The sequence below is a fragment of the Glycine max genome, chromosome 13 (assembly GCF_000004515.6).
Source record: "Glycine max cultivar Williams 82 chromosome 13, Glycine_max_v4.0, whole genome shotgun sequence".
Taxonomy (NCBI): domain Eukaryota; kingdom Viridiplantae; phylum Streptophyta; class Magnoliopsida; order Fabales; family Fabaceae; genus Glycine; species Glycine max.
The window spans coordinates 37,240,558-37,265,742 of NC_038249.2; the positions used below are offsets into that span (position 1 = coordinate 37,240,558).

Here is a 25,185-nt window from a genome sequence, read left to right on the forward strand (position 1 = left end):
AAAAGCAAAAATAATAATGCATGACATATAAAAACATTAAATGAGACGCGCATACTCAAAATTGCCAAATTAGCAATCCTAAACTACAAAACACGAAAAAACATGGTATTCATGTCTTCCTAATACCAAAAAAGACATTGATACACATGAAAAAATGAAGCATTTGGACTTTTGTATTTGGAGCCATATCGACTTGGGCCAGAGGGCCCATTGAAAATCTGTGTGCATCTGCATCTCCTTCTCCTTTCTTCTTCTTCTAAAAAGTTGCCATTGTCTCTTCCCTCCATTCACGCTACGCCTCGATCCATCTCCAATCCTCCTCCCTCCCCATTCACATTTTCACTATCTCTCACACTCCCAACCTCCGACATTCCAAAACGCACGCAACCGCGACAAACATCGACGCCGCCGCATAGGCTGTCGTTTCCACCGTTTCCCGCCACCCACATTCCGATCAAGTTGCCGTTTTGATGCCTCCCACGCGCGAAACGAATCGTGGGTTTCGGTTCCCATTTCCCAACGCCAAATGCAGCTATCGAAACGAATCGCGTGCCCTGGAATGGTTGTGAAGCTCGGAGGAGTGGATTCGAAGAGATTAAGGTTGTTGTTGGCGTGTATTATTAATCAATTGAATTGAATTGATAATAATATTTATAGAAAAGAGGAATTAATTGGGGATTTGGATTGTTGGATTGGTGATGATATTATTGAAGGGAGAGCGACGATGACTGGAGTGTCATTGGGTGTGCGCACAGGGAGCTATGGGACGCTGCTGCAGCAGCAAAACGGCACCGTTTCGCCGAAGCCGTTGCTTGTGCGTAGACCTTCAAAGACGCTCCTCTACAACCCCAGAGAGAAAGAGAGGGGTTTCTTTTTCGTTTGCCGGCTACTCGGAAGAGGGAAGGTCGCAATGCTCCTCATGCTCGCCCTTGGCCTCTGTGTTTTCGTTTTTGGTTGCTTTACTGTTTACAGAGGTTAGTCACTTAACTTACTCGCTCTTTTCTTATCACGAGAAGTGTCAAGTTCTACAAAATACTAATTCAGTTGGGACTAGATAGTTGCAGACCATGTAACAATTTCTCGTTAATCCTTGTTTACTCAGTAATCAAAGTGTTTATGATTGATACTCCTCGTTGAGTTGTAGGAATCAATGACATTTGTTTCAAAGGTACTATAATAATATTACTGCATTCCAAGAAATGACATTTCGCGGAATACTATGACTAGGAATGTTATTATTCCTTCGTAAATTCAGGAATACCTTTGGTTAGATTTTATTATTTTAGTATTTCTATGGATATTTTTTAAAAATTCAAAATAAAGAAAATAAGAGTAGATAAGTAAGTTATAATTGAGTTAGATAATAAGTAGCTTTTCCATCTCTCACCATGGGAATAAAAATGAAGTAAAACAACACGTTATTACTTTCTCTGACATGATCAATACTCGAGGAAGTTTGTTTCAAGGTATAATGTTCCATTTTGGGAATCACATTCATAGGAATGTTATTCACGAGAATATTTAAAAATATGTTTGATTAAATTTTATTTTTCCTAGGATAAGTTTTTAAAATTCAAACAAGTTAGACTAAAAAATGGATATAATAATTGATTAGAAAACAAATTCCCATATTCCTGTGGGAATATAACTTTCCATCCCTCATCCTGAGGATAACAAATGAAGCAAAATAAGGAATTGTTACTTTCTCGGACATGAACAATACATGGAAATAAATTTTTAAAACTCATGAGAAACATGGTAATTATATTCTCAAGAACAAACCTTTAAACCGTAAAACAAAATTTTCTTGGGAGTAATGTTTTAAAGCTCATAAAAAACCTTGAAGCACACACTTCATAATCTGTGCCTCTTAAGATATAATATAATGTAGCTTAGAGTTTGGTTTGCTATCATTTCAATGACACCGAGCATCTTACAAATGCGTTCTTAAGATAAATAAGCCATGGTATAATGTGTTTCAGTTTTGGTTTTTCTGGCACTGTTAGTTCTTGTTTGTTCAACTGTTTTGTTTTTCTTTCTAAAGTTGAAGACATATTGGTTTGGTTAAGAGTTAAGACATCATTTGAGATGCCATGTTTTGGTTTAGAACTTTCACTGGTTCTTATGCCTTTGTTTATCTTCATAACCTTTTGATTATCTGCAGCGTAAATTCCTTATGTTTTATGGTGTGTTTTTGGTATTGTGATGAACTAGGTGGAAACATCACTAGTGAAATTGAAGATACGCGATCTTATGCCATTACTAGGTATGAATTTTTAAAACCTCGTGGAGTAATAGAAGATAAGCCACAGGATAGTAATTCTTCTAGGGTGTTCTCATTGACGAGTAGACATAGAAGTACAGCTAGGCCTCCTCCTGCTCCTAATTCACTGTCCTTGTCCAAGTCTAAAAGAAAAATGGGATATTTTCCTACTTGGGGACATCGTTGTGACCATTTTGCATTTCCTCCTCCTCCACCAGCTGATAGAAGACGACCTGGACCACGCCGTAAGTCTTGTTTTTCCATTTGGCCTTGTTTTCAATTCTTAATTCACAAACATCTATCTTGAATCTGGGTAATAGCATCTTTTTTACGTGAGCACACAAACTGCATATTTAGTTATTGTCCTTGTAGATTTCTGTTAATTGGGTTCTTGCCCTCTTCCTTTTCAGCATGCCCTGTGTGTTATATTCCAGTGAAGCAAGCTATAGCTAGTATGCCAGGTTCCCCATCAGAATCTCCTATACTTCGCACTTTGACATATGTGCATGATGAAAATCCAATTGAAGGTGAACCACATGGTGGCTCTGATTTTGGTGGATACCCTTCTCTGGAAGAAAGGGATGCTGCTTTTGATATAAAAGAGACCATGAAAGTGCACTGTGGGTTAGTTAATTTTTGTTTTTTGTATTTAATTTTCTCACAACTTGGAGATTAATTTTCCTGGAAGAATTTTTAAAAGTCACCCACATTAGTGTCCCACAAGTGTCGTCTTTTTACTGAATATATTTTTATTCCTTTTCCTGCATTGGCATAAACTCTTGTCAGATTTGTCAAAGGAAGCAGACCTGGTCGCCAGACAGGATTTGATTTTGATGAGGCGGATCTCTTAGAGTTGGATCAGTACCATGATGTCATTGTTGCATCTGCCATATTTGGTATGGCTCATGACTAATGTATTATAAGAATGCCTTTTGTTGTTTGTTTTCTGCTTCACATAGCTCCCTTTCATCTATACCAGGAAACTATGATGTGATACAGCAGCCCAGGAACATCAGTTTAGAAGCAAAGAAAAACATTCCTTTCTATATGTTTATTGATGAAGAAACAGAAATGTATATGAAGAATGCCAGTATTTTGAGTAGCAGCAGGAGAGTTGGATTATGGAGAATCATCATTGTCCGTAATATTCCTTATGCTGATTCTCGGCGTAACGGAAAGGTTGATTACTTACTTTTTGCTTCCCACTATTCTATTGAAGTTGAATAAAGATTTTTTGTTACATGCCCCCTATTTCTAATATCAGTGCATCTACAGGTTAATGTGTGGAACTTACTTTATATGGTCTCACGATGCCTCTAAACTTATTGCAGGTTCCAAAGCTTCTTTTACACAGGATCTTCCCCAATGTCCGCTATTCAATATGGATTGATGGGAAGCTTGAGCTTGTTGTGGACCCATATAAAGTTATTGAAAGGTAAAAGCCAAATTATTAAAAATTGATTTGGTTTTTATTTCCTTTTGTATTTAGTGAAATAAATTTCTATTCACCATTGTTTATCAACAAGTTTCTATTTACCATCATATAGACTTGAGAATAAACAATGATATTGTTTGATTCTAAGTTATGTTCTGATGAAATTATATGATTTTGTTTGTTCAGTGTGTTATTTATTGACTTTTATCTGGCAAGTTTTGGATATTGTAATAACAACCATATATTTGAAGAATTTTCTTTTATTATTTGCTAAATTATTTTCAGCAAACTTACATGATTGTTAGTTTTATTCATTATTTCCAACTTCAATGATACTTGTGCATATCTTTTACAATTTGATGTGGTGCAGTCAGAAGCCATCAAGCTATTGATATGATCTATAATATAGTAAAGGGAAATTTCAAATAGTTTTCTTTTCTTGGTATTTTCTAAGAGGAATTGTTTTTTCTATTAAATTTTATAATTGCTATCAATTCACATATCCTACTTTCTAAATTGAATCTTCTTATTACATGATACGGGTTATTTAAGTTATGATGATCAAATGACACTTATTCCCTTTACTTGTGGTGTACTACAGGTAACTGCTGCTTATTTAACCAAGAAGACTTTCGTAATGTCACAATAATAACTTGAGCATCGTTAATGACTATCCTTAGGACAATGGCTAAGGAATTAACTCAGATAGTATTAGATGAAAAATGAAAGTATTTAATATCTTGGTCATCCAAAAAGCATTTAATTACTTCCTTTTTGAGTAATTAGAAAGATCTATTCATTAAATAATATTGTTAAATGGAAAATATTATGTACTTTTTAATGAGTTCCCACAAGGAAGTAAGCTGAAATTAACCAATGCTCAATAATTTTGTCACATAACTGTTCTTGAATAACTTATGCCTTTTACAAATTCCGTCACATACGAAGTTGTGGCATTTGTGAATTGTGATGAGAAGTGGTAAACCATTGCTCTCTCCTTGCAATACCTTCACTATTGTGGTTGTTTGGCTTATTTCACTTTTTGAATTGATATTGCATATGATTATTTGACATATGTGCTGCTTGCTTGACAAAACTTGCATATGTTTTTGAAATTTTATTTCATGAGCTAGGGTTTTCCATTGTTTTGAACAATGTTCATTTGTGTGTACATTTTATTCATTTGGCTTTATTTTACAACACAATATATGAAGAGGATATATGTCAACTAATTTCTAATTGTATATTTCTAATCATTCAGGTTCTTGTGGCGCCAAAATGCTACTTTTGCAATTTCAAGACACTATAGACGCTTTGATGTATTTGTTGAGGCCGAGGCTAATAAAGCTGCAGGGAAATATGAAAATGCTTCCATTGATCACCAAATTCAATTTTATAAATACCACGACGGTTTAACTCATTATTCCAGGACTAAGCTTCCTATAACTAGTGGTAGGAACAGTTTTCATATATTCATGCCTGCATATGTAAAATGGATTATGTGTGGAGATCTGTGCCTGTGCTTGCATATAATTGCTGCCTCCATCTTAAAAATCTGAAGTATTGCTTATGGCTGAGTTTCTGCAGATGTTCCTGAAGGTTGTGTTATCATAAGAGAACACATTCCAATTACAAATCTCTTTACTTGCTTATGGTTCAATGAAGTTGATCGCTTCACTTCCAGGGATCAGTTAAGCTTTTCCACAGTAAGAGACAAAATAATGGCAAAAACTGATTGGAGTATTAGCATGTTTTTGGATTGTGAAAGACGTAACTTTGTGATACAGGTTAGTATTTGTGTCTTGCCTTGTGTTGTGTTCAGTTGTTAGAAAAGCTACTAGTTTTTAAATTCAGCATGCACTTCCAAATGTTTGTACTGTTAAACAGGCAATAGATATCTAGAGATGTTTGAGGGGTTTTGTATTTGGCCTCTCATCTTTTCAACATGCACTTGCAAATCTTTGTACTTTTATTTCTTGTGAAAACTAACTAAAGTTCATTTAGCATGTGTATTTTATTTCCTTTTCACCTGTTTGGATTTTTATGTTGGTGGTTTGTGATAAATAATATTAGGCTTACCATAGAGACATATTGGAGCAAATGCCTCCTCCAGCTGCTGTAACCTGGCGTCCTGGTCCACCCACTTATACTAATCGGCCTCAGATGAGGAATCATCCTAGGCGTGGGAGAGGAGACAGGAGATCAGGTTCAAAGCATCATCATAGAGTTGTAGGCACTGTTCATATGAACCACATTTTGATTTAGTGTCATCTTCTTGCTAGAGGTTTTTTTGGTTTCTTTAAGTGTAAATGCATGCATTCTTTGTTGCAAATTATACTTCAAAGAGCCCCCAACAATTTTGAAATTGTTGCTGGATGAATTGTAAATATTTTTATAACCGATAAGATCCTTACCACCTTTTTTCCAAAAGGGAAAGAAAACAAAAGGGGGTTCTCAGCAGTGCATTTTGCACACTTGAATTATCAATTTCTCTTCCTCCTAGTGTTGCTTTATTTGTAGAACGCTTTTGGCTACTGTTAAATTGTGCTTCTGTTGGCTGCTCGTAATCATGCTTGAAAATATTAACAGAAATAACAATTGACATGGTGTGAATAAAAACAGATAATTAAATGCTTGTTTGGTTTGATTTATTTGTGAGAAATAATTATTTAATTAAATTTTTAAGGTAGTTTTTGAAAGATTATTTTCTAGAGAAATTTTTTTTCCAAACATGCCCTAATGTTTGATATTTTTTCCCAAAAATAAGTGTAGTTTTGTAAAAACTAATCAATGTTATAAAGAATCAAACTGTCCGCAATAGCTACAGCCTTTTCTGTTTTCAGATGCTTTAGGCATTCAGTTTGTTAGAGAACATTAGGTTTTCCTGTTCTGTCCGTTCTTTTGTTTTTCCACTGGTAAAAAAGGAGAGAAAAAGTATCTTTACGAAGTTATATTCTAAACCATTTCAGTTAGTGGGGAAGTTATACTCCCACGAACATGTCTTTCAGAACAAACAAATAATTTAATCTATCCATAATTAATGAATGGTGAAGATCTCTTTAGAATGAGAAATTGCAGGAAGGCATTTTCAAATATATTTTTTTGAGTCTCATAATATTTGTCGTCCTATACTTTTTTATGAAAAACTAATAAATAAAAAAGGGATAGTTTACAAAATTAATTTTATCATCATTAATTTATACTAATATTAAAGGGAAGATTTTCATTTATCAGTTTTTAAATAATAATTATTAAGATTTTTTTTACATGACATTTATTATATGATGAAAGAAGTATTTTTTTAGCACATAATCTATTATTAGCTGAAATTTATAAAAAATAAATTTTTTTGGTGGGACTTAGGTACTGTTTGACCCGGTTTACTTTAGATTTTTTACTCTTTAAAAGTAAAAGTTAGGCCGAACACTATTTTCTAAAAATCCTTAAAATTATAAGTAGCTTATTTTTCAATAATAAAAGGTGAAAATAAGAAGTTTATGAAAAAGCTTCTTAGAGTAACTTTTGTATAGCTTGTGCGGGGCTTTTCTCTAAATCCCTCCTTCGAATCCCGTATAACCTTTTTTTTTAAGTATTTCTTTCTCTTTAATTAATATTTTCCTTATTTGTTATTCAATATAGTTATGAAATATTATTAATGTTGTTTTTGTTATTCTTTTTTTTCTTTTTCTTTTCGATATATGCTTTTTGTTCTCTCAGATGTTGGAATTCTTAACAGTATTTTTTTTTATTGTTGAGAAAGTTTTCATAATAATTAGATGTACTTTCATTTCCAAATTATCATCGAAATAAAACTGCATTGATAAAGGTAATTTTTATTTTTAAAAATATTTATATTTAATATTTTTTAATTGTATTGCATAAAAATGGTTAGCACAAAAAACAGTTTAATGTGAATTAAATTAATTTAACATAATATTTTGATTTTAAATAAAATTTAAACTTGAAAAATTACAATAGAACTTTTAACTTAAAAGGAGCTTTTAAGTTAAAAAAAATTAAAGATTCCAAACAACTTTTCCTTTTTCTTTTAAGCCCTTGTTTTTAGTTTTAACTTAAAAGTAACTTTTAAGTAAAAAAAAAAGTTGAACCAAGCATACCCTTAATTTACTTTTAAGTATAAAAAAAAAAGTTAAACCAAATATATTCTTAAGTTATTAAATGAGTCTTTATCTTGATTTTATAACTAATAATAAAATGTATTAGAAATAGTGTGTCTGAAGTGTGTAATTAATTCTATTTAGTCTCCTAATATTCTCAAATATTTTTTTAATTCACCAAAATAAAAAGAAGTATGTAACTAATATTATTCTTTTATTATACATTTATGATTGTTATTTTTTTCCACTCTGATAAAGAGTATTTATTAGTTTTGTTGATGACTAATGTCTGTTAAAAAATGTGTCTAATCATCTCTAGGAGTTTAACCATTTTTTTATCCACACGAGACTCAAACTCAAAATATTACTTAAGAAAATCAATATAGTAACACTTATATTAATAACTTATTCTAAAAATATTCAATGATTAAAAAATATAACGTATATTTTTGTGAACAATTTACATGAATAGAAAATAATTATATTTTTTCTAGTCAGCCCAAAATATTATTCTTGAAGTTAAATGCCAATTTCTTGAAAAGAGTTTTAATATTTTCACTTCTATATTTTATTAATTATTTATCTATCCATGTTACTTATTTTATTTCAGATTCTTTTTTTCTTTATCTCCAAATTATAAAGACAATACAAAATACATGTATAGAAGTAGAATTTCTCTAAAAACAAAAACAAAACAAGATATGTACAATTCGGGTGGCGGTTCACAGATTTTTCTTTCTGCCATACTTATCCATAAGATAAAATAACTACAAAATTATCAATTGGATCTAGAAATGAAAGCTCCGTTAGTATTTTGAAAACAATACAAAGTGGACCAACAAAGTGTGAGATGAGATACTCCAAATGGGGCCTACAAGTTTGAAAAGACAAAATACAACGACAAGATTTTCTGAATAATCTTATATAGACCCATTTCCGTGACCCACACCATGTTTTCAATTAATTGCTTAGTGGAACGAGAAAGGAGGCCACCAGAAAAGCATGGCAATTTTCTGCATCAAGTATGGATGCAACTTATGAGCCTTTAATTTGTGGTAGCATATAACAATCAACTTTGGTTCATCAAGGTCTGTCCAAATTCAATCACCAAATTTAATCCTCTCCCTATTTATGTAAGTCCACCCACTTTATATACCAAATTGAAATTTGGTTTGTTCAAATTTATCAGCAAGTTATGGTCAAGGTGAATTTCTGCACCCTTTTGCTACCATGTTTGAAAGGTTGAGTAGACTAAGCCATGATCTATTGCAGCTTCTGATTTGTTAGTGGTTGAAATCCTTAAGGGTGATGATCAAAAGGGTATCATGCTTCAAACTAGAATCAGGACTGGTCATGCCACAGGTTTGGTTCTATTGTTACTAGTGTTATTATTATATTATTATACTACTGGTGAGTAAATTAAAGTAACTAGAGCTTGAAATTTCAACTGCCTTTACTGGGGAAGAAGCCTAATTGAGTGTTGAAAGTAAGAACTAAAGACTTTTCAAAGTGGTTTTGGAGCAATGGGTGGTTCTTCTTGCTTTTTCATAATATGTGTTCTGCATTCTGCAATAGCTTTGACTTGTGGATCCCTGATGGTGTTTTATTCCAAAGAGTTAAGTGTGTTGGGGCATGGACCAAAGACTGCAAGCAAGCTTCAAGGGTCAACACCCCATGATCAGTTACTGATCCAAACCTCAGATTCCTTCTCTGGCTTGCTGTTGTTCACAATAGGGTTCCTTGTGTTCATGGTTGCTTGTGTTAAGGACTGGGAGTTCCAGAGTTTCTTTGCCAAAGGGTGTGTGCTTCTTCATATCTCTATGGCAGTGTGGAGATTCTACTTTGAGGGGAAGCTTGAGGATCTTGCGCATGACTGGCCTAGGCATGCTGTTGGGGACATTGCATTGGCCACTTCCTGGCTCTTCTTTCTTGTGTACATGTGGAGGGAGAAGTATGATTAGTTAGTTATTGTTGTAAAGTAGTATAAATGTTGGGGTCTCACATCTGAAGAAAATTCTTTGGTTTTGTGTTGTGATATGCTTGTTTGAATCATTTATGTACATTTTGTAGAGTTTTCAATGTAAGTTTACCCATATTTGATCTCAATAAGTTAAGAATAAAGTAAATAATCTCGTATACTTTAAATATTTACATATATTTCAAATAGAGACTATGAGTATGTTTAAAAATTTGTTACAAAATTAAGTTTGATGCAAAAGTAATTTTTTTAACCAATCAAAACTTCTGTTTTTACAATCATTATATTTTTATTTGTTGGATTTCCGTTTAAATATGCGTTACAACATTTTTAACTATAAACCAAACATACACTAAGTTTAGTGGAATAAACAACTAATTTTTCACGACATTATTTAAATTCTTATTAAAAGAGAGATTCATATTTAGTCTGTGATTGTATCTCAAGCAAAATTGTCACAAGAAAAGATACATGTGATAAAAAAGACATTTATGAATAACTAGTATTACTTATTTTATCCTCTAAAATGAGTTTGGTGTAATTTTATTGTTATTGACAATATCTAAGCTGCCAATTATAATCTTTAGATTCTATACAAATAAACTTCTTGGGAGATTAATCCTTACAGGATCAAAGAGCATGATTAGTTGTCTGCTTGATTCTCGACTATGTTAGTGGAAGAATATTTTGCTCTGGACCTACGAGGTAATGCGAGAAGCACATGCTTGTAGAAAATTATCATGGTTTTACAAAGGAATCCAAATAATGGGGAATAGCAAGTGGCAACCTCTCTTCCACTCATGTCAGTTCAATACGCGCGGTTCTTGAGAGACAAATTTAAAGATTTCACAACTTGTTTATGCTCAGTTTTCACTTTTTTTTCTTCTTTTTGAAGGAGTATGATAATAAACTAGTCTTAGTCGATGTTGAACTATTTGTTTTAACGGGTAGGAATATGATGCCTGTCTTTCTTTCCAAAACCCAAGCTTGCCTGCAAACCTTCCTTTTCTTATATTGCATGATGCTTGTCTCTTGAGTTAAAAGTTTATAATTGGCTTAATTGTTTTTTTTAATCCCTTACAATTGTCAAAATTTGATTTCACTATTTTAATAGTTATGCAATTTTAGTTTACTTCTTAATTTAATATTTAACAGAAATGTTAACGTAATTTCGAATGTCTTATGAATTAGAGATATTAAGATATGAATCGAGAAAAGGGATTTACAGTTTGGGGCCTTTACCACTCGGTCATGCCACCGAATAGATTTAGATGGGAAAATACCTAAAAAATGAAAAAAAAAATCAGAAGAAAAATAACACTTATTTTTATTAGTAGAAAAAGAAAATGAAATTTACAATAATTCATTCCTCCTGTTTAATTAATTAAACTAAATTCCCTTAACAAACAACACTTATTAAATATTAATTTCGGAATTATTCTTGATAATTTAAGTCTAGAATGGTTGTCTTTTTAATGAGATAAGAAAATAAAATGAATACATAACTAATCAATTGTTGCACAGTCACGTTAGACATCTACGTTGTAACATTCTTTTGTACTGTCACATTAATATTTTTATTAAATATTAAATGTCAAATTAATGAATAAATTAAAACTGCACAATTAAAAATAGTAAGGAAATTTAATTTAGAAAAACGAAGGGAGATAAAAAAATATAATTAAGCTATTTATAATATGAATACGTAAGAATTTAATGTTAAGATTTATTTTTGTTAGGTGAGTAGCGAGTGTTTTGATAATCATTGTTTCCACTTTTTTTTACGGGAATTATTTCCTTTTTTTTTTGTGAAAGAATTATTTCCAATTAATATGGTCCTTGTGGTGCAATCATTCTCAATATGAATAGGAAAGTCTTTCCATCCTCTTCCATTAAAAAACATTCATGGATAACTTCATGTGGATGGCATTTAAATCTAAAGGGGTGTGCTTAAAACCAACGGTGGAGATTCTCTTGAAGTAAGAATTTGGGGTTTCTCTATAGATACATGAATTGTATTTATATTTTTATTATAATATATACTTTGCCAACATTTTCATGCCAATTTTGCAAAATAATTTGCCTTTATTATATTGGGCTTGGCTTCATGACTCTTGCCATTCATATTCTCCCATATGCCTTTGTTTTGTAGTCTATCATCACATATAACACTTAATTGAGTTGCATCCTCCGTGTTAATAAAAATAAATAAATAATATTTATTGATAAAAATATATATATTTAATTTCAAGTGAAATACCCAAGGCTTTTCTGGCTCACTGCAACATAACTTCTAGGCACCCAAAACTTCATCCAAGGCCCAGCCCTTCCTCTTTGTTTACAACCGTTGGATGACACTAAATTTTTACGGGTGTTGCTAGGTGCACCCAACATTATTGCTGGTGCACCCAACACTTAAGGTGAAATAACAAAAATATCCTTGATCCGTAAGCCATTTAAGTTGATCCATAAAAGGCTTATAGATCAACTTGATCCGTAGAAACCATACGGATCAACTTGATCCGTATCAACCTTACGGATCAACATGATCCATACGATTTATGGACCACCCTCACACACATCCATCACAAATGTGAAAAAAGTATAGGGCATTTTTGGTATTTAAAAAAAATGTTGGGTGCACCTAGCAACACCCAATTTTTACCTGGTTGTGGGCTCAAATTATGGTTGGCCCAGCAAAGGGATGCAACACTTGGTGGACTATATCATCCACAGGCCACAGCCCGTGCACTAGGGGCAAAGATGAGAATTTCTTTTATAAATGCATTAAAGAGGCCGAAAAGTTAAAAAACAAATAAAGTGAAACCCTTTCCCAGATAAAGGAAGCTCAAGTGCTCAACCCAACACAAAAGGTTAAGATAAACTAAATTAAATTTTGATAAAATAATCCAACAAAAACTGTCCTTAAGGATTATAAAATATAAATAATTTAAATCTTCATCAGCATTAAAATAGTTAGTTTAATAATGAAATTATAATTTTAGTCTACTCTGAAAAAGTTCAATTTCAATAACTGATCTTTTCAGCACTATAACTTTTCCCTGAAATTTTATTTAGGTCTAAATAATTTATCCATTTCTATAAAATAAAGTGTTTTTAATCTTTTAAAGTTTTTCATTTTTGGTTTTAATCCTCCAAAATTTATTGATTTTTATTTCAGTCACCACTATCAAATACCAACATTTATTAATAATGTAACAGTAAAGATTAAAACATAAAAAAAATCTTTATAAAACTATAATTAACACAAATATTTAAAGGATGAAAAGAAAAAAAATACTTATGACCAAAAGATTATTAAAGCCTTTTATTTATATCTAGTAATATATTTATTGAAAAATTCTGAATTTTCTTCAAATTTAAAATTGTTATGTTGTCCTTCAAGATTTTGTTTTAGTGAAACTAAAAATTTATTGACAATTGCGAAAGAAACTTATAATAATAACAATATAAAAATAACTTATAATTCATCATGATAAATTTATTATTTTTAAAATAATTATTTTAAAATAATTTAATTAATGATTTGTGATTAGATAACAAATGATAATTATCTTAAAGTATATAGATATTAAATTCTAAAATTATAATGTTTTTTTTATTATAGGAAATTAGGAAAAAGGAAAGAATGTTAAGCTTACTGAATTATTTTCAATAAAAATATTTGCAATGAATAAATTATTAATGTCTTTATATATATATTTTATTAATATCTAAAAATTGTATGGTGTCAGTGTATACTTTTGTTGGTCACGTGCATTGCATGGTCTACACCTAACAATATTTGAATCCTTCACGTATTATTTACTAATTTTATCACATTAGAGAAAAAAATTTCAACGGGTCCCACTCAATGTGAAGATGATCACTTTGAGTAAAGAAACAAAAAAATAAAACTCACCTTCTAGAGTTATTAACGGTGTTTTTGGGCGAGTATTTATAAAATTAATTATAAATGAAACTAATTTTATGAATTTAATTTTAATTAAAATTAAAAATTTGAGTAATATAATTTATGTTATGTTTTATTATAAAATAAAGTTAATAATAAAATTCTGTTTAATTTTTTTTATCAGATATAAAATTATCATAATTTTTTTAATTTAAAATTAATTTTTCAAATAAATTATGTTTAACAAGATATTTTTAATTAAATTTTATTTATTTTATTATTTGATAAATAATTTTTTAAATAATTTATAATGTTTTTTATATTATTTATCTTTTATAAAAAAATTTAATTATCCTTTTTTAAATAAATTATAATTTTATTATTTTTATATTATCTTATATTTTTCATTATTTTAATAATTAATTTCAATAAACACTTTAATTCTGATAAATTAGCTTATAAGTAAGTTTTTTAGTTTTTAGTTAATTTTATCGAATATAATTAAAATTAAACTTGAAAATAGTTGTCTAAAATTGTAATCTTTTAATATGTTTGAATATAAGAGATATAAGATTGGTTTAATTATAAAAGTAGAAAAGAATGACTGTTAGGTTGTGAATTTAAGTAAAAAAAAAAACTAATTATATATTAACAAGTAACATTTCCTCATAAAAAAATGTTTGAATAAATCAAGCTAAAGGAAAAGATCCCGAATCATCATATGAAGTACAATTCAGAAGAAGACAGAAACTGGAAATTGGCGGAACCTGGAAACTAATGGAAAGCATAAGTTGACTAAGAAAACTATGCAAAAAGCACACATGGTTCCATGAATCTTCTTCCTTCATCAAATTCCTGTGTGTTTATGATCTTTGCCCCCACCAAGCCAAGAGTGAGAAATGGAAGCACCATGGGCCACAACAAGTTCAAGCATAGTTTTTGTGATAGTGATACTTGCTCTAACATCATGGGCATGGAGGATGTTGAATTGGCTATGGATAAGGCCAAAGAGGCTAGAGAGGCTCCTAAGGGAACAAGGCCTTCAAGGAAACCCCTACAGGATATTGGTTGGGGACTTAAAGGAGATTGTGAAGTTGCAAATGGAAGCAAGATCCAAACCCATGAATCTCTCCCATGATATTGTGCCACGTGTGTTTGCACATCTGCATCAGAGTGTCCTCAAACATGGTATGCTTTTGTTTCTTAGAGCATCTCCAACCGGAGGTGCTTTGTTTGCAACTATCATCTACTGTTTGCCTCTTTAGTGTTATCTATTTTGTTACTATATAATTCAATCTATCTATGTTTTTTAACTTTGACTTTTTATAATCCATGTAACCTCCACTCTTTTTTTTCCTTGATAGTATCTCTTCTACTGTTCCTTATACAGTTTGTTAAGTTTTTTTTTTTTTTTTTTTTATGCAAATGCGAATATATGTTTTAGAGATTTTATAAAATCAAAGATAAGCTGTCAGCTGTGTATATGGTGTGCAGCTATACCCACCCAATTTGATTTATGAGCCACTTTTTTTTTTTAATTATTGTAAATTATATATATTTGTTTTGCAGTTCCTGTCAAATTCAAATAGAACACAAAGGAAGTTGCTCATTCTCTTCAATTTGCTGTGTTTTCTTTTTTCTTTATTTTCTTATTTATCTTTAAATTTAAGCCTTGATATAAAGTACTATGCTGATGGTATGTAGGCAAGAATTCTTTTATTTGGTTTGGACCAAAACCAAGGGTGACCCTCACAGATCCTGAGCTGATCAAAGATGTACTTAACAAGATCAGTGATTTCCGAAAGCCTGAAGCAAATCCACTTGCCAAATTACTAGCTACTGGTCTTGTAAACTATGATGGAGAAAAATGGAACAAGCACAGAAGATTAATTAATCCTGCATTCAGTTTAGAAAAATTGAAGGTTAGTTTTCCATTACTGGATGAAGATCTTTTGTCGAATACATTGATGTTAGAAAAACATTCGGAAATTGGATTTTTAATGTGTGTTTCGCACCGGAAGAATTCTTCTCCCCACAAATGCATTTGCTTAAGAAATTTATTTGGTCAGCTAAATTCATTGAGTTAATTAGTTTAGCCTGCAAAATATACCTTTGCAAGTAATATTAGTGTCTTAGAATTTAGATTTGGACTTAAGTCAACCCCAAAGCTATCTCATGTGGTGAGAGTTGTCTCCACTTATATACACTATTTTAACTTCAAATTCTAAGATGGTATCATAATCTATTGTTGTTTGGCCTATTTGGCCGCTCGTTATCAGACCACCCATAAATGTCTAATCTTGCAAACTTTATGCTCAAGATATTCGATCCTCGGCTTGAGGGATGTATTGAAGTTCCCGCATTAGTTATTGGAATTGAATTAGGCTCATTGATTCATCTGGTGTCTAATATATACTATGTAGTAATTTGTTTACAAGTTTACTAGATTGAAAATGTTGAAACTCAAATTCTAAAAATTTGGTTTAAATAAGTAACATGAGGAGAAAGTCTGAATATTTATCTGCATAGTTTGACATAGGAATTTTAAATCCTTTTTATTTGATTTTTACACCACAGATTATGTTACCAATATTCTTCAAAAGTTGCAATGATCTAATTATCAAGTGGGAGGGAATGTTGTCTTATGATGGATCATGTGAAATGGATGTTTGGCCTTTCCTTCAAAATTTAGCTAGTGATGTTATTGCGAGAACAGCATTTGGAAGTAGTTTTGAAGAAGGAAAAAGAATATTTCAACTTCAAAAAGAGCTAGCGGAACTTACAATGAAAGTTATCATGAAAGTTTACATCCCTGGATGGAGGTAAGACTAATATGTATATTTGAGTGTTCAATAGACTAACCTTGTTAACTGAGTTTTATTTAACTGAACTAAACTTACCACACATTTCATTAAGTAAATAGTGATTACCAAATAGTATTTATCATTATGAATCATATATATTTGTTTTGTACTACAAATTTACCAAATGTTTCTCGATGGGAATACATGATAGCTCTCAATTGCAACTTAAATAGAAAAAAAGCTTCATCCTAAACAAAAATATTAGCAAGCAACATTTCTCATTAAGAATCTACTCATTATATTTCAAAGCCTATTCATTTATCATTTGTTGTAATTTGAAGATTACTTGTAATGTCTCAATTACAAATTGTTATAAAAAATTTAATGGATAAAAATCAAACTATGTTTCATGTTGACAAATCAACAGTAGAAGGCTAGTTAATTTGGGAAAGAGTGGTTCTGATTCTGCTTACTTGCAGATTTGTACCTACTGCAACCAATCGGAGAATGAAGGAAATTGATAGATATATAAAAGCTTCACTTACAGACATGATTAAGAAGAGAGAGAAAGCACCAAAGACAGGTGAAGCTACTAGGGATGACTTGTTAGGTATACTTCTGGAGTCAAATCACAAGGAAATACAAGAACACAGAAACAATGAGAATGTTGGAATGAATCTCAATGATGTAATCGAGGAATGCAAGTTATTCTACTTTGCAGGGCAAGAGACCACTTCAGTTTTACTTGTTTGGACAATGGTGTTGTTAAGTAGGTACCCTGATTGGCAATCACGTGCAAGGGAGGAAGTCTTACAAGTCTTTGGCAAACAAGCACCAAATTTTGATGGGCTAAGTCACCTTAAGATTGTAAGTGATCTAGATTGGATAAAGTTTACAATAAGTATTTGTAAGAGAAGAAAATAAGAAGATAAAATGGATCAAACTTTTTCATAAGTTAAAATCAACTCATGCACCTTAGTTTATCCAAACTTGAGAGAGAAGTTAAATGAAAAAAACTTCATAAATGTTGATTTTAGTTTATGCGAGAAGTTCAACTCATTTTAACTCATTTTTCTGGTCCTATGAATACTTATGAAGTTTATCCAAACATGACTCATTATTATCTTGATATTGAATAGTTTGGCTTTGATACTCACTGTTAGCATAAAGACCTCGTGGAGAAAGATAAGAATCACTTATTTAAAGGTAAGAACTGAAGGGTATTTCTTTTGTAACAGGTCACCATGATTTTGTATGAGGTTCTTAGATTATACCCACCAGGAATTGGCCTTACTAGAAGTGTTCACAGAGATATGAAACTGGGAAACCTAACATTACCTGCTGGAGTGCAAGTTTCCTTACCAATAATTATGGTTCACCATGACCGTGAACTCTGGGGTGATGATGCAAAAGAGTTCAATCCTGAGAGATTTTCAGAAGGGGTTTCAAAAGCGACAAATGGCAGAGTTTCATTTTTTCCATTTGGATGGGGTCCTAGAATATGCATCGGACAAAACTTTTCCTTGTTGGAGGCAAAGATGGCTTTGTCGATGATCTTACAGCATTTCTCATTTGAACTTTCTCCAGCTTATACTCATGCTCCGTTTACAGTGATTACTCTTCAGCCCCAATATGGCGCTCATGTCATTTTACGTAAAGTTGAAATGTAAAATATAATAATAACCCTTATTTTGATTTGCATTTCGCACTGCAAAGTTTATAATGCAATAATAGTAGAAGACTAATTGTTACTTGTGTTGCGAAATGCTATTGATGTACCATGGCAGCAGGATATATTCTACAATTTAAAAAGTCATTAGTGTTACTGTCACACCACAGCTTGCAGTTGTTTATCATGAGTCATGACATAAGATGCCGCCGGCTTAATGCTTTTGTAATTGTTTCTTTGTTCCTTCTGAAACTCTTCCAAGTTCAACCTAGGTCAGTAATTCCCTAGAAAAATAGACACCCATGACCAATAATTGTTTAGCATGACATAAGATGCCGGCTTAATGCTTTTGTAACTGTTTCATTTTTTCATTGTTTCTTAAGAAACTCTTCCAAATTCAATCTAGGTCAGTTATTCCCTAGAAAAGTAGACGCCCATGACCAATAACTAGTTTATGACATTTAAATTGCATAATTTTTTTTAATTTATTTGTAAGAATTAAACACAACATCATCAGATTTAAAAGATTTACACATTCTCTTCAACTAATTAAGTTAGATTCCTTTAATAAATTGCATAGTCTATAACAATCATATTATTATAACATGAGTGGTTTGCCATATGAAAACTCTAACCCTCTCAAGGACTTTAAATTTCTCCAAATTTTCTTCTCCAATTGTTATTCCCTTCCAAGATATGAAAGTTAGTGATCCTTTGGAAAGCATTGGTCGCCTAAAAGTGACCAAATCTATTCCTAGGTGCGTTTGTCACTATCACCATTATTTCAAGGTAGTTCTTGATTAAGAAGATTTAAGTACCGAATTATTTTTGTAGTAAAAAAAATTAAAATTAAAAAAGAAATAAGATTCTGACCTTCTAGGTGAGAAAGTTATTAAAAAAATATTCTTGATTATTTTTCAAGAATATTTTAAAAAAATTAATAACAAAGATAAGAAATTAAGATTCCTAATCTAAGATTAGTAAAATCCTAGGATTTCCAACCTTAGATTTTATTCTCGGGAAACTAAAGTCTGGCTTGCAATGTGATATTGCAGTATTGGGCTGAAACATAAGTGAGGCCGTGACAAAAAGAGAAGCCCACATGACATGCTTCTGTTGTGTAGTTGTAGCTTGAGGGTTTTTTCGATTGAAGCATTACACCACTCCACTTTAGTCTCTCCTACTTGCCACAACCCCTATTGAGGGTTTTTAGGACGCGTAAAAGTGATGCCACGTGCCCTAATTCAGGACATTAAACCATAGCTAGCGTCTCCTTGCGAAAAATGACCATAAGCTTACAGGTTCTAATCCCTGCCTATTTATTCTTCTTCATCTCTTCTGTTTATTAATTCTGGCTTTTGGTTCAGTTTAAGGGCTTTGTGAGGATATGATCTATGGCACTTGTGTCACAGCTTCCAAGTCACTGTAAGAATTCTTTCTTTCCTTTGCTTTTTACTGTAAAGATGTTTTGTAATTTTTATAAAAAATTTTGCTGATACAATGGTTGTAATATAGGGCTTCTCTCTTTTGGTTATAATATGTTTTGAATTTTACTTGACCCTGAAGAGAGTTTGGTCCAATGGGTGAAAATGTTTTTTTTTTTTTATTAGTGTTAGTAGTTGCACTCGTGTCTATGAGTGATGGATTAAAGGATAGTGGGAAATAGTTTTTTTTTTTTTATATTTCTCCTTTTATTTCTGCTTCTATAGGGACTGTTTTTCCTTTTGCAGGATTTTCAGAGCGTTAGTGTTGCAGAAGCCATTAAATTTTCAAGTAAAATTCTCCTCCAAGTGTTTTCCTACGAAGATAAGAATGGAAAGTAATCTTAATCATAGCATAGAGGGCAACAATAAAGCGTCTAGGGGTGCCTTGGTTGTCCTAGAAGGCTTGGATCGTTCTGGGAAGTCTTCTCAGTGTAGCAGGCTAGTGTCCTTCTTGGAGGGACAAGGGATCTCTGCTGAATTATGGAGATTTCCCGACAGAACTACAAATGTTGGGCAAATGATATCTGCCTATCTAACTAACACATCTCAGTTGGATGATCATACTATTCATCTCCTCTTCAGCGCTAATCGTTGGGAAAAGAGGTTTCTGCACTTCTTTTTCTATTTTGTTTTTTTCCAGAAAATCTGAACTATGGTTATTTGAGTTTTGCTGATAATTTTTTGGAAACTTGTAGCTTGTGGTTGGATGGTTGGGTGCTTAGCAGGTTTGAATGTAGATAATGGGTTGGAAAAGGTTAGCATAAGATAAATATAGCCAATTCTTGATTCATGATATTTTATGTTTGACAAATGGTCATGTCTACCTAGAAAGTGGATAAATTTTCTCAGTAGAGTAGGGGTATAAAGCAGGAAACTAAACCATTCCATGATAAAGGCATTTAAATCCTTTAATGAAAAACTCGAGTTGTCATAATGATTTTAGTAGCAAAACTAGCAACATCTTATATGATAAGAACATGTGCCTTTTGTAATCAGAAGCAAGCTGTGTTGCATCACTTCTAGCTTAACTTTTTGTAATGCATGATGTTGCACATTGTGACATATTCATTCGAGAAAGCTGAGCTTTAGCTTCAAGGGAAGCTAGTACAAACTTGTGAAGTAACTACATGATATATGGCAGTTATGATGTTGGTGATGCAGTGTTGTTAAATGGCGGCCATGGCGGCGCCATGGCGGATTTTCAAAAAAACGCCACCGAATAGCGGTGGCATGGTGGCGGAAATGGCGGATTTTTTTTACTTTTTGTCCGCTGTAGGAGTTGGGCTGACCCGACCCAACCCTACCCGGTATTAGAAAGATGTTTACTTCTAAGGAGCCTAAGGGAAAAGAAACTGCAAAGGTAGTGCTCATGCATTCTTTTTGGAATAGTGTGGTTTACACTCTTAAAGTCATGGTTCCACTTGTGAAAGTGCTTCGTCTTGTGGATGGTGAAAGGAAACCAGCCATGGGCTATATTTATGAAGCAATGGACAAGGCAAAAGAAACAATTATCAAGTCTTTCAACAACAATGAAAGCAAGTACAAAGATGTGTTTGCAATCATTGATAAAAGATGAAATTGTTAGCTTCATAGGCCATTGCATGCAGTTGCCCACTTCTTAAATTCAGAGTTCTTTTATGACAACACTGACTTGGAGTTTGATTTTGAGGTCACCAATGGTTTGTTTGAGTGCATTAAGAAGTTGATTCCACAATTTGATGTGCAACAAAAAATTCTAACCGAGTTACATCTTTACAAGATTGGTGCTGACCACTTTGGTTCCGACTTTGCAATGGCTCAAAGGAAAACCCATTCTCCTAGTAAGAAACTTTTATCATACTATTTTTTTTTATGTATTAGTGTTATAATTCAGAATTCTAAGTTATGCTCTTGGTTGGTAATTGGTATTGCAGCATATTGGTGACGAATGTTTGGGTCACAAACTCCAAATTTGCAGAAGCTAGCTATTAAAATTTTGAGTTTGACTTGCAGTGCTTCAGGATGTGAAAGAAATTGGAGTGTGTTTGAACAAGTAATTGTGACAAAACTCTAACTATACTTTTTAATTTTATTTAATTTTGATGATCAAGTTTTATTTGGAGTATATTTGAGATTGAAATCAACATTTATTTGTTATGTTGTAGATTCATTCCAAAAAAAGAAATAGACTTGAGCACAAGAGGTTGCATGATTTGGTGTTTGACAAATACAACCAACAATAGAAGCAAAGATATAATGCAATAGATGAAATTGATCCAATTTCTCTTAATGATATTGATGTATGCAATGAATGGCTCGTGGGAGAGATGGATCGAGATGATGATAATGATGCTGGAAATGATTTGGTATTTGAAGATGATGATGCTCTAAATTGGGCAACTGTGTATCAGGCTTCGGGGGTTGGAGAGTGTAGGATGTATACTAGGCGGAAAAAGCAAAAAACAAGTGTTGCTGCTGTCCAAACTTCTAAAAAAACAGGCAATGGTTGTTGGATCTTCATCAAGGAAGCAAAAAGCAGTCCAAGAAAATGATGAGGATCTAGATGTTGAGGAGAATATTGATGCTGAATCTGAAGAAGAAGAAATCATGGTCAATTTTGAGGCGTCTGATGGGGAAGAGGGAGAGGGAGATGCTCCATTACCATATGATAACAATGAAGATGATTATGTTGGGATTGGAGAAGATGATTAGAGCCTCAACCTTCACTTTGCACTTTGCATTATGTTTTTATCATTTTCTTATTTTGAACTCTTTAATGAGTTTATTTGGTGTTGGTACTTGATTATTGCATGAACTCATGAAACTTTTTTAGTTTATTTGAATGCAATCCTTTGTTTTTTTCAATTTCAATGAGTTTATATATATATATATATATATATTTTGTCCGCCATAACATCCGTCATTTTCCGCTACGCCATCCGTCATATTTTTATGGCGGATTTTGACTTTCCGCCATGAACCGTCATCTGCCATTAACAATATTGTGGTGATGTCATGACTTTATGTGTTATGTATATATCCTGGAACAGTGCTTATTAGCTGATAAAGCCTGGGGGTTTTGTAGCCCTCAATCCATTTGGATATTTTTTTCCACTACTTTTGATGAGCAGTAAAATTACAAGGTTACAATTGAATATCATCAATCAAGTTTTGTAATTCCTTGCAGGTCATTGATGGAATCAAAACTGAAAACTGGAACAACCCTCATTGTTGACCGTTATTCTTATTCTGGGGTGGCTTTCTCATCTGCCAAGGGACTTGATTTTGAATGGTGTAAGGTAAAAGATTTAGTAAGGTTGAGGACTTTAAGGAGATCTTCCTTGCTAGTATACTTTAGAGTTACTTAATTACTTATGTTCATTCTCTATTTGAGTATTTGTAAATGGTGAATTTTATTTTTTTGCAGGTCCCAGAGATTGGATTGCCAGCACCAGATGTGGTAGTATACCTTGACATATCTCCAGAGGTATGCAACACTTATAGCTGCGTGGCCAGTAAATAGTGACTTGATGTGTGAGTTTTAAGACAGTCTAAAAGCGGTTTTGTTTTTCAGAAATACAATTAAGAAACAAATTTTCGTCTGCATTAGTTTATTTTCTTTCTTGCAGGTGAAGAGTTTGTATTCCATAAAACCATGCTTATTTTCTAAGAAAGTGTTTCTCTGCTTCCTTTTCTATATTCCAATATGCTGTTGGGTTCTAAGATTTTAAAGTAAACAGAGAGAGGAGCGGGGTTAATTTACAAAAAAAGTTTTATGTGTTACTTATAAGGGTGTGGTATATAGATAAGTTGTGCTATCTTGTTTATAAAATTCATGCTCCTGGATTTCTGATCTTTCTCACTGCTAATTGGTTAGCATGTAAGAGCTTGCTTCATGTATATGACCCTTTTTTGCTTATTTACATTTATATTCTCTATAAATTTCATCAGAAAGCTGCAGAAAGAGGAGGGTATGGAGGTGAGAGATATGAAAAGCTGGAGTTTCAGAAGAAAGTTGCTGATTGGTACAAAGTTCTTCATGATGTTTCCTGGAAGGTAATTAACTGCTTTTGTGGTCTTTCCTCCTAAATTAGCATTTATCTTAATGCTTTGTTGTTACTGTCAGTCTAAAGTGGCAATACCTGATTTTTGTTCCTATTAGCTCCATGCTATAGGTTTAACCACATGCTAAACCTTTTCTTTTGGTTGTTTCCTTCTCTTTCCACTGGCTTGATGCAGGATGTTGATGCTTGCCAACCCATAGAAGATGTGGAGAAACAGTTGCAAGAGATTGTTCTTGATTGTGTCACAGAATGCCGGAAGGGGAAGCCCCTTTCCACCTTGTGGTCGAAGTAGACACGCCTTGATACATGAGAACAAATATGTCAGATGTATTATTTTGAACACCAAAACCCATTTTTGTGTAACTCTGGTTGCTCTTTTTTTATATCTTATAATCACAAATTAATTCGTTTGCGAAGCAATTTGAAGAAAGCCTCGAAATTTATAATATGCCCAAGCTCAAGCTGGAAGGATTGAAAATTTTCTGATCCAACAAATGTGATGCAGCAGCTTTCTGTAACCCTGATGAGGTCCAGATTTTATGTGCCCAATTTCACTGAAGTTTAACTATACATCAGGACTGCCTCAAAAGTGTTTAATGCTTGTGAAACTAGTAGGAAAGTATTTTGGGAAAAGCCAAATTGATACGAGTTTATTTATCTATTAATATGTTACCTAGTTATTGGCAATTGGATAGCCTTTAAATGAATTCTATTGCCTCAAGTGTTTGATATTTTATATCTAGTTTTATAACCGGTGGGACAGGCCTGTCAGTTTATTTTAAAGTTTTGAAGTTATCATTTCAATTTATACTTGAAATAAATTTTAAGAATTAAATCTAACATATTTTTTATTAAAATAATTCTAATATTTTTTTAAATTAATTTTAATGAGATAATTTAAAAACTGTAATATAATAAATACATAAATATATTCATTTTCAAATCCATTCTCAAATTATGATTTTTGAAAGAAAACAATAATGCTATTTTAATTTTCAATAATGTTATATTAAAGTTGTAACAAATTTCTGTTTAAAAAAAAGTGTTACTGATCATTTATGTGTCAGTAATAATGTTTTCATTTAAGAATTAAAAATGAATAAATTTTATGGCTGACTTCTAAATATGTTTTTATCGAATGCAAAAAGTATTTTTGAAAATGAAACAAATTCATAAATGTTCATTAGAATGTTCCCATACGTGTCCTTTATTATTTTGGTAATTAACATAAAATTTAACTTTTATCTGTGATTAGTGACTTTTTTTATAGCTTAAATCAGTTTTTAACTGATTGATTCCATGAAAATCAGTTTATATTATGTGTTAATTATTTAAATTTTGAATTGATATTTTAAATGCACTTTCATCAATTGATATGAAGCCAATATACCAACTCAAAATAAAGTTTTTTTAAATAGTTACTACTTTAAAAAATTTATCATTTCACTCATTGATTTATATTTAAGGGCAAAAAACAA

General features: G+C 31.9%; 4 protein-coding genes across 4 annotated transcripts; all 4 read left to right on the top strand.

Moving 5' to 3' along the window:
* Nucleotides 1-203: 203 nt before the first annotated feature.
* LOC100810247 (probable hexosyltransferase MUCI70) lies at nucleotides 204-6,211 on the top strand. Its single transcript, XM_041008384.1, has 9 exons — nucleotides 204-974; nucleotides 2,215-2,508; nucleotides 2,674-2,887; nucleotides 3,050-3,159; nucleotides 3,243-3,442; nucleotides 3,595-3,698; nucleotides 4,960-5,150; nucleotides 5,286-5,485; nucleotides 5,772-6,211. The coding sequence occupies exons 1-9, from the start codon at nucleotides 725-727 to the stop codon at nucleotides 5,961-5,963; spliced, it is 1,755 nt and encodes a 584-aa protein (XP_040864318.1). The 5' UTR covers nucleotides 204-724; the 3' UTR covers nucleotides 5,964-6,211.
* A 2,555-nt stretch (nucleotides 6,212-8,766) lies between these two features.
* Nucleotides 8,767-9,942, top strand: LOC100777109 (uncharacterized). Its single transcript, NM_001254113.3, has one exon. It carries the CDS (start codon nucleotides 9,340-9,342, stop codon nucleotides 9,775-9,777), a length of 438 nt encoding a protein of 145 aa, NP_001241042.1. The 5' UTR covers nucleotides 8,767-9,339; the 3' UTR covers nucleotides 9,778-9,942.
* A 4,418-nt stretch (nucleotides 9,943-14,360) lies between these two features.
* On the top strand, nucleotides 14,361-18,342 carry LOC100777623 (cytochrome P450 72A68). The gene is made up of 5 exons (XM_006594705.4): nucleotides 14,361-14,895; nucleotides 15,412-15,629; nucleotides 16,285-16,529; nucleotides 16,991-17,378; nucleotides 17,750-18,342. The coding sequence occupies exons 1-5, from the start codon at nucleotides 14,607-14,609 to the stop codon at nucleotides 18,179-18,181; spliced, it is 1,572 nt and encodes a 523-aa protein (XP_006594768.1). The 5' UTR covers nucleotides 14,361-14,606; the 3' UTR covers nucleotides 18,182-18,342.
* A 1,006-nt stretch (nucleotides 18,343-19,348) lies between these two features.
* LOC100778161 (thymidylate kinase-like protein) lies at nucleotides 19,349-24,426 on the top strand. Its single transcript, NM_001289323.2, has 7 exons — nucleotides 19,349-19,481; nucleotides 19,548-19,605; nucleotides 19,911-20,267; nucleotides 22,831-22,942; nucleotides 23,071-23,130; nucleotides 23,595-23,699; nucleotides 23,883-24,426. Exons 2-7 carry the CDS (start codon nucleotides 19,568-19,570, stop codon nucleotides 23,997-23,999), a joined length of 789 nt encoding a protein of 262 aa, NP_001276252.2. The 5' UTR covers nucleotides 19,349-19,481; nucleotides 19,548-19,567; the 3' UTR covers nucleotides 24,000-24,426.
* Nucleotides 24,427-25,185: the final 759 nt, after the last annotated feature.